The 10,009-nt window shown below is 44.3% G+C and overlaps 1 protein-coding gene across 9 annotated transcripts in view; it reads left to right on the top strand.

Moving 5' to 3' along the window:
- HHAT (hedgehog acyltransferase) overlaps nucleotides 1–9,290 on the top strand; it is a 321,836-nt gene extending 312,546 nt beyond the window's left edge. For all 9 annotated transcript variants that reach the window (XM_063114373.1, XM_063114372.1, XM_063114371.1 and 6 more), the window contains one exon: nucleotides 8,130–9,290. In XM_063114373.1, the coding sequence (XP_062970443.1) occupies nucleotides 8,130–8,221 (92 nt within the window). In that variant the 3' untranslated portion in view covers nucleotides 8,222–9,290. The remainder of the gene's footprint in view (nucleotides 1–8,129) is intronic.
- The last annotated feature ends 719 nt before the right edge of the window (nucleotides 9,291–10,009 follow it).

The following is a 10,009-nucleotide window of genomic DNA, read 5'->3' on the forward strand; positions in this document are numbered from 1 at the left end:
GAACTTGTTATAACTGCAAATTCCCAACCTGCCCCCGACAGACACTGTGGGGTGGGGCCTTGCAGTCTGTGTCTTAACGTGTCCTCCAGGGGATTCTGCTGCAAGCTAGCTGTTCTAGGATTTCCTGCTTGAGTTATGAACAGATGAGAACTATCTAGTCCTTCTTTCTCATGAGACGATGTGAAAGAGACAGCTGAGTGTTTTTTGAAAAACACTGAGGACTGAAGACCTGGGCTTGAGTCCCAGGTTTGTAAACCATATGAAGGTAAGAAGTCAGTATTAGAACCCGAAAGTAGCAAGAGCCTGTTCTTCAGAGCTTCTGTGCACATCCCCATGTGTTTGGAACCAGACCCAGCAGTTTATAGACTGAGAAGCCTGGGCAGCTTCAGTCTTGCTGTGGATCCTTTGATAAGGAAGCCAGCCCTCTGACGGGAAAGGGCTCTTGCCCTATAACTTTATTAAGGTTAAAGCACTAAATGTAGTTCTGGAGGAAGGTCTGCAGGCTCACGATCATTTGATGAATGGCTCCATGATATCGCCAGGCTGCAACTACCAGAGTAAATAAGATTTAAATAAAGCTGCCAAGGCACCTTACTTATCCTTTCCCCCCCATCAGATCTGAACATTGTTAAACATAAAGTGCTTTCAGGAGCCAGCTCTTTTAATGAAGGCAGCAGTGCATAAGGTCGTTCTGAATAATTAATGGAACGATGCTACTGAAGCTGGGGGCTGGTGCAGAGTGCCAGGGCAGGGGTTGTAGTGAGACCAGGCTCTGGTGCACAAGCTAGTTCTCAAAGGAAAGAAATACTCATCCTCCAGTAACCTCACATTAGAAAATGCCCCCAAAGCAGAACAATCTATGCACAGAGTTGGGGGCTGGTATTCAAAATACCTAACAAATGGTAAGGCATGGGCACAGACCAGTCGATCCAAAGAGCTAGTGGCCAAGTGCAGGAGCAGATCCTCGAGGCCCTGCAGAACCAGGTGTTACCCCCTGTGTTGTTGTATCAGAAGACAAATCATGAGGGAGAGGCTGGGACTGTGGCTTTCACTAACTAGTAGTGTAGCATATCAGTCTTCGAACATCAGTATGGTTTCTTTGTGCACCAGATCAAGGTAAGCCCTGAGGGGACTGTCTGAGGCTGTGCTCAGGGTCAGTGAGAGGGATATATTCTTTGGCCCTCAAATCCATCAGTCACCAAGTCAATGTCTCTTCCACAGAATCTTTTGCAAAGGTCCTCTGCAGAGGTTGAAATTCATCAGTCTCATGTTGGTCTTAACCAGGATGGCTGCATGGGCTGTTGGACATGCATGGATATGTTGGTGACATTTAGTGATCATCATACACCCTTCACATTTGCAGTCTTAGGCTCTGACCAAGGAGAATTTGTCTTGGGAGTGAGCCTTATTTCCTTTGCAGCTTGGTAGCTCTCAGGAGTAATGGGAAGCTCCTCTTTTTCCTTTTTAGAATGGCTTAGACTCACTGGGTGACACTGCTCCATGAGACCAGAAAGTGAGCGTCTATCAGTCCAAGAGGCAAGCTGGGAGGGTCCCAGTTTCTACAACCCTCGGGAGAACTGCAGGCCAGCAAGTTGATGACTGAGCAGTGGATGAGCTGGACAGACAGCAGGCAACAGGGTACCAGAGCCCCTAGCTAGACAACTTTAGGCTTAGGTGGGTGCAGGGAGGAAGCTAAGGCAGTGTTAATGGTAGATGACTGCTGGACCCTTTTGAGGCGGTGTATTCTTCAAGCAGGAATATCAGTATAGGGTTTAAACTGCAGTTGAAGAATCTGTTAGCTGTATGCCCTACAATAAGTTATTTACCTTCACGAGCCTCACTTTTTCCTTCTCAAAATGAGAATAGTAATTTCTACCTCACAGTGTTGTGAGAATTAACTAAGATTGTGTATTCTTGTAAACGGTATAGTAGATTGCTTATTCTTTGTAAAGTACTCACATGTGGACAGAGACTGATGGTAGTGGGTGGCTGGGAGGCAGGGGCAGGAATGTTCATTTGCTGGTCATCAGCTATTTTTTTCTAAAAATGGTTAATGGTAGGATGTGGCCTTTGAAAAAGCCCTATTAGAGACAAGACGGCGGTCACAATCTCAGGAGCATTGCCCAGCCTGACGGCTGGGTGAGCCTTGGATGGGGTAAGTGACAATTCATACACAATTCAGCAACTCAATTAACTCCTCTCCCATTAGGAAGGATTGATTTCTTCCCTGGGATGAGGATTTGTGCTGACTCAGCTGCAGCATCTCTTGCTGCTGAATGCTTCTGCACGGTTAAGAAAGAGCTCCTCCAATTGTCGTCCTCAGGCCCCTGTGGAGTAAGGCATGCTTAGGGGGGCCCAGGGTTCAGTCCTACACAGGGGAGGGGAGTCCTTTGTGTTTTCCCATATCTTTTGTGGTGGTTGTTGATTGAATTAAAAAAAATTTTTTTCTATGAATATATATTTTTTTGATGTTCAAATCAGGGTAATTAGTATACTCATCACTATACAATGTAATTGATTTTCGTGGCCCTTTGCCAATTCCTCCCTTTCCCCCTTCCTCTCCCCTTTTCCCAGCCCCAGCAACCTCAGTTCTGTTCTGTTCTCTTAAAAAGTTCAGTGTACTATTGTGATTGTTGTATCTTTTCTTTCTTTCTTTTTTATTAGCTAACACATATAAGTGAGGACATGTGGTATTTCTCTTTCTGTGTCTGGCTTATTTCACTAAACATAATTTTCTCTAAGTTCATCCATGTTGCTGTGAATGGCAGAATTTCATTCTTCTTTATAGCAGAGTAGTATTCCATTGTATAAATATACCACATTTTCCTTATCCACTCATTTGACGATGGGCATTTAGGTTGGTTCCAACTCTTGGCTATTGTAAATAGAGCTGCAGTAAACATGGGAGTGCGGGTGTCCCTTTGACATGACAATTTTTATTCCTTTGGGTATATACCCAGCATAAAAATGGCCAACAGACAAATGAAAATATTCTCACCATCACTAGTCATAAGGGAAATGCAAATCAAAACCACATTGAGATATCATCTCACCCCAGTTAGACTGGCGATTATCAAAAAGACGGAGAATAACAAATGCTGGTGAGGATGTGAAGAAAAGGGAACCCTCCTGCACTGTTGGTGGGACTGTAAAATGGTGCAGCCGTTATGGAAAATGATATGGAGGCTCCTCAAATAACTACAGATAGAACTTTCCTGCATCTTTTGTTTGAACACATAGGGGCATATATAGTCTAGGATGCTGCAGCCCAATGCTGCAAGATGGTGATTTGCTACTGTCCCAGTGTCGCCTTTAAAATTTTTATTTTAACTTTATTGAGAAATAATTAATGCATAATCAAATATATCCATTCAAGGTATACAATTGGATGAAGTTTGTCAGTTGTATACATCCTCGAAACCATTCTCACCATCAAGATACAGAACATCATCATTCCAGAAGATTCCTAGTGCCTCTTTGTGGTTTATCCCTCCCTCTGCCCCAGCCCCAGGCAACCTCTGATATGCTTTTTGTAACTATAAATTAGTTTGCTTTTGTATAAATGCAGTAATACAGTATGTATTATTTTGCCAAGGGCCTTTTCACTCAACAGTTTTTTTATTGCAGTAATTTATGCATAATGTAAAATTTACCATTTTTAGGTGAACAGTTCAGTGGCATTAAGTACATTCACATTGTTATAGAACCATCACCACTATCCATCTCTGGAACTTTTTTCATCTTCCAGAACTGAAACTTTAAAGCCATTAAACACTAACTTTCCATCCCCCCACCCCCAGCCCCTGGCAACCATCATTCTACTTTCTTTCTCTATGAATTTGAGTACTCTAGGTACCTCACGTAAGTAGAACTATATGATATTTGTTCTGTTATGTCTGGCTTGTTTCACTTAATATCTTCAAGGTTCATCCATGTTGTGTCTGGCTTATTTCACTTGACATGGTATCTTCAAAGTTCATCCATGTGACAGCATGTGTCAGAGTTTCCTTCTTTTTAAGGCTGAATAATATTCCATTTGTATGTGCACACCACGTTCTGTTTATTCACTCATCCATCAATTGGGCATTTGGGTTGCTTCCACCCTTTGGCTATTGTGAATACTTCTGCTATGAACATGGGTATAAAAATATCTCTTCTAGTTGTTGCTTTCAATTCTTTTAGGTATGTATGTGGCAATTCTGTTTAATTTTTGGAGAAACCTCCATACCTTTTTGCACAGTGACTGCACCATTTCATAACATTACGTTATAAACAAAGCTTTTCATTAGACCTGCTTCTTGTTCTGATTATCCCTTCACTTTCCAGAAAACACATCCTTTGACTCCTCATGGCCCTGCGTGATGATGGTCTTTTCCTTCAGTGTCCTGAGCCTCTGCCTTTCCAGTCCTTTCAGACCGTTGTAATTGCTCAGAGAAGTGCTCAGCCATAATGACCTCAAGTAAAATTGCTCTGTTCGCTTTCTATTAGCTCCAGCCATTTCCCTCTGTGTCCTACCCGTTTCTCATTAGCTGCAGTTATTATACAACTCACTGATATCCTCTTAACGGTATCATGATACATCCTATTAACTCTATTATGCCACCTACATCGGTCCTCTTAATTGAATCTGTTGTGCTGTACATCTACTTATATGCATTTAGCTGTATCTGTCAAATAATCTGTAATATTAACGATATTACCCAATCTTTTGCAATTGTTGTCTGACTTGCTAGCAACCTGTTCATAATATCTTCAGTACTACCTAGCTGTGATCTGTTAAAACTGATCACCTATTTACATCTTCTTGGGTCCAGGTATCAAAAGTCCCAGCAGTTGGTTACACATATCATTGACTCTGGGGACCTGGCCTTGAATGTGCAGAGTATGTTGGGAGCGTCATTCCCAGAGTAGCCTCTTAGGAAGGGTCTTTTCCTTTGACCAATGCCACACTGTCTACCAGGGTGTATGAGCTACCTTAATGGAGAGAGAGAGAGAGTGTGTGTATGTATTTGTGTGTTGGAGGGGGGTGTGGAGGGGGGGAGGTGCCCAGTGGGAAGAATGGGAGGCATGGAAGGAGGGGGGTGACAGGGAAGCTGGGGGAGAGGGGACTGCAGGGGGAGGTCAGTGTTCACTTGTCAGAATAGAATTCTTCTTGACACCATCTGTTTTGTTAGTGACTGACAACTCTGCATGACTATGTGTCATAGCAGCCCTTGGAATGTTGCCAGAATGACAGCCCATCCCATTTGTTTTTCAGTTCTACGGTGTCCTCATCTGACCTCTAGTGAAGAGGAGGCTTTGCCTCAAGCCCAACCTCACCCCCATCCCCTTGGGCCACATCAGTCCTTGGTTAGCAGCTGCCACAGTGAAAGACCTTGTGCCTACAGGCAACCAAGAAGAGACTGATGTCAGAGTCTAGGACAGGGCTAGGCATACAGCAAGTGCTCACAAAGTGTTGGTTGAATAGCATTGAAAGGTGACTTGTGGAATCTGTCTTTTCCCTGCCATCTTACTCCTGGGGTCAGGAAAAAATAAAGAATCCTTGGCAGCCATCTGATACACACTGGGGTTACTACTTGTGGGAACACTGTGGATTAAAAAGGCCAGTGAGCTATGTGTATGTATAGAATTCTCAGCTGACCCTGTATTAATCCTTTGCATTTCTAAAACACTTTTCAAAACACTGCCAAATCTGTGATCTTATTCATATGCATTTTTAAAAATATTTTTTTGCACTCCCATTGTGTAGACGGGGATATTGAGGCCCTGCTAGGGTCTCATAGTACAGTCAAGATTCTAAGTCTCCTAACTTCGGTCTAGCTGGCTGTCTGGGTGGCACGCAGTAAGAGCAGAGAGAATTTTCACGGGTCTGTACCTCACCTCTGGGAAGTGCCGAGGACATTCCTCTTTGCAGTTCTGTGTGCTGGGCCGAGCACTCACAGGGATATCCCTTGACAGCCTCGGGTGCCACCTGTAAACAAAACATCCCCATTCTCCCACCTCTGCAGCTGGCCTCTAGGCCAAGTGTTTACCAAACACCCTCTGATGCCTCACCCCACACACAGCTGAAGTCCAGGACTGCTTCCTGTGCCCGAAGCCCCCTCCACTCCCCCTGCTCCCTGAGCCCACTGAGGAGCAGGTGTTGACTGGTCCCCTGGCATCTGTGTCTGAGCCACACTGGTGAGAGATCTGAGGGCCTCCAGGCAGGATGGGCCCATTTGAACACCAGGGAAAGTATCTGACTGTACTGGGCCGAATCCCCCAAAATTCATGTATACACAGAAATCCAGAGAATGTGAATTCATTTGGAAATAGAGTCTTTGCACATATAACTAGTTAAGGATCTTGAGAGGAAATTGTCCTGGATTTCATGTGAGCCCTAAATCCAATGACTGACTGGTTTCCACAGAAGAGGAGAGGACACAGGGAAAGCCTGGAAGATGGCCGTGTGAAGAGGGAGGCAGTGACTGGAATGATGATGTCGCAAGCCAGGGGACACCAGGAGCTGCCAGAAGCCAGAAGAGGCAAGGAAGGATGTTCCCCTAGAGACTTTGAAGTGAGGGTGGCCCTGCCAGCACCTCGATTTCAGACTTCTGGCCTCCAGAACTATGAGAGAATAAATTTCTGTTGTTTCAAGCCACTAAGTTTGTGGCACTTTGTTGTGGAAGCCACAGGAAACTCACATACTGGCTGACTAGCAGACAGGAGGGGAACACAGGGCTGGTCCTGGAACCGGGTGGCCAGGGCTCCTCTGCTGCCCTTACTTCTTTTGCCCGCAGGGCCTGGGAGGATTCTTGTGGCAGGACAGTCTAAGCAGCAAGTTGAAAACAGGGGTTAGGAGGAGGACCAGGGCTTGACCTCCCTGTTGTCACTCTAATTTTGGCAGAGAAGGACTTCTGTGCCCTGTACCCACCATCATTACTACCTTCTTTTGGCCACTATGTGCCAGGTACTGTGCAAGTCTTTACATCATTTCACTCAATCCTTGTAAAGACACTACTAAGTAAGTTGCTCTATCCCTAGTTTTACACTTGAGATTCATTAACTTGCTCAAGGTCACACAGCTGGCAAGAACCAGGATTTGAACTTGTCTCACCCCACATAAGAGCCTGCATAACCACTGTTCTATAGTGACTTACTTGTGTCATATTAATCATAGCAGCTAATGGTTGACAGAGCAAGAAGAGAGCCTGCTGGAGTTCTAATAACCCTCAGGGCTGCCCACAGCCTCCTTCGTGCCCCTGCCCCTCCTACCTGTCCCCTCCCTGTGTGGCAGCCACATCACCCGATCCCTGTTCCTTGGATGTGGCCTATGGTGTTCACATTTCAGGTGATCTCCCTGGTAGCTTATCCTTGACCCTTTCCACCTGACAAACTCTTGCTCAGCCTACATAGCCAATTTAAGTATGCTCTGTACACTCCCTTGTGTAGTACTACCATAGGGATTATAAATCCTACCAGTGTGTGCTTGTCTTTTCCCAGCTGGAGTGGGAGCGCCTTTGACACAGGGCGGGTCTTCTTATCTGGGCTTCTGGTATCGTCCACAGCACCTCTGGCTCTGCAAAGTCCCCAGTAAATGAATAAGTGAAACATGTAGAAGACATGAATATCATTAAGTAACAAATACTCAGCAGAAAGGGCTGTCAATTAAAAAGAGGAAAGAAAAGAACAGATATGCTAAGACAACTATTTGTTGGGGGAATCACTAAAAGGTTATTAAAGTTTTGAAATCAAATTTTTAATCTAGAGTCCCCCTTCTGTGTGCTTACAAATGACACTCAGTTCAATTTAGTGGTCAGTCTGTATTTTGAGATTTACTAGGAGACTCATGGACTTTTTTTCTTTTTTGGTTCTTATCTGCTTTAGTCCCCTATATACATATTCTTTAAAGGCTTGCCCTATTTCTAAACATGTTTGCATTTGCAATTTATGATGATGCCGATGCGAATGTAGGACTCAACTTGCTGGAGCTGTAGTTAGAGCAAACTTTCCAGGAGGCATGTGTCTTGTGTCAACCAAGGCCTGTGTTGTTTCTCAGGTTGCCTTCTCCAAAAGGACAGTTTGCTCATGTGGGAAGTCCTGCCCCAGGCATTCCTAACCACTCTTCCCTCTCTGTCCTCCCCCTGCAGGCTGGCCATGGGTGACCCTCTCTGTCCTGGGATTCCTGTACTGCTACTCTCACGTGGGCATTGCCTGGGCCCAGACATACACCGTGGACTAATGCTGCCAGCCCAGGCCAGCCCTCGCTGTTGGCCTCCAAGGCAAATGGTGCTTTACCCTGACCTCCCACTCCAAGATCATCACCAAGACACCAGCGCTTGATCTGCTCCTCTTCTGCTAAAGTTAACCTCACTACAAGATTGGAAGCTTGCTCTCGTAGAAAATTCACAACCAGACAATCCTCTAACTTTGGGGCCTTAGAAATCTTTCACCCCAACCCTATCATTTTCCTATTGAGTGAGCTGGGGCCCAGGGCAGTGAAGTATCTTGCCCAACTACACATGGTGACATTTTGGTCTAGCAAAGTCCCATAGGCCCTTTGGGTTCTTTCTGCTATATTGATTGAGTGAGATGTAATGGACATTTCTTGATAGAGGCTCTGAAATCCTGTCCTCTACTGGGCAGTATTTCTGAAACATTTTGGTGACATTTATTTAAGTGATCCCTCCCCCATGTCCTGCAGTGTGGTCTTTAAAACCAGCACTAGGATTTGAGCTTCACATCAGGGAGGAGACAAAGCCACAGCTGTGTTTGTAATTACCTAGTCAAAGAGGATAGAAGCAGTCCTGTGGCACTCCAAGGAGTCCTGTGATTTGAACTTTATCAGGGTGATCTACATTTGGCTGTTTGTTACTGAGATTTGCAGAGAAATATAAAAATGGTAGTTCCTCTGACAGTTTGTTTCCCAGTAATGAAGCAGAATTTCAAACCAGAGAATGTGTATCCATAGACAGGTACTACCAGGCAAGTCACAAAAGGATGGCTCTGTGTGGTTTTGTCTACCCTCTCTGCAAGTCTCAACAGTCATTGTTCTACTAGGTGGTTTATACTGCATTGTTTTGATTCAAATAAAATGAAGCTTTTTCTGTCATGTGAATAATTCCACATTTTTATAGAATTATTTTGAATACTTTTGAGGGAAATGTTTATAATCTGAACCCACTTACATAAGTTGATTATTCACTCCTCTAGAAAGATGCTGGGCAGGCTACCAATGGCTCCAAGTGGTAGATAATTCAGAATACTTCTGTTTGGCTTTGGATTTTTTTTTTTTTTTTTTAGTGGGGGAAGTAGGGGTATTGAAGCTTTAAAACTTGAATCCATAGTGTATTCGGTTATGAGAGATGAGAGATCTTGTAGCATCTCAAGCACGTTAATTAAATTGTCATTGAGTGAAAGGTTCACTTGGACCTAGTACTATCTCATATTTGTTGCATGGTGTGGTTCTTACGTCTTGGCTGTGGTTATCAACCCAATGAGATTTAAACTCCTAAAGCGCAGGACTGTTCATTTTTGTTGGCTCCCTTTCTTCCTAGCTATTGTGTTTGGAAGATAGATGGGAGAAGGCCAAATGTTGACGACACAAGAGGGCATGCTACGTGTTAGCTTAAGCAAAGGCCAGAGGCCAGAGAAGGGCAGGTAGATGTGGGCAGTAGTAGCCTAGCCACAGAAGCTGGCTTGGCAAAGGAGAGGGAGGCATGGGGCTGGTGATTCCAGGGTGCTAAGAAGTTTTAAGAAGGCTATGATGAGACGGGGGGAAGAGAGAGCATTCAAGTGAATGCAGTAAAACCGTGGACTAACACTGATTTAGGATTTGTGGTCAGCCAGGAGTGTGCCTGAAGTTTACTTGGAAGGAAAGGGCTGCTAAGAAAAAAAAGGGGTGTAAAAATGATTGTACAAAAGTGTCTAACATATGTCCATATATAGATAATACCAAAGATTTTGTACTCTTCCAAAGATACCACTTATATAAAAACAAATAGCCTTCATCCATTAAACTATATTGGCA

This window comes from Cynocephalus volans, chromosome 11 (genome assembly GCF_027409185.1).
Source record: "Cynocephalus volans isolate mCynVol1 chromosome 11, mCynVol1.pri, whole genome shotgun sequence".
Lineage (NCBI taxonomy): Eukaryota > Metazoa > Chordata > Mammalia > Dermoptera > Cynocephalidae > Cynocephalus > Cynocephalus volans.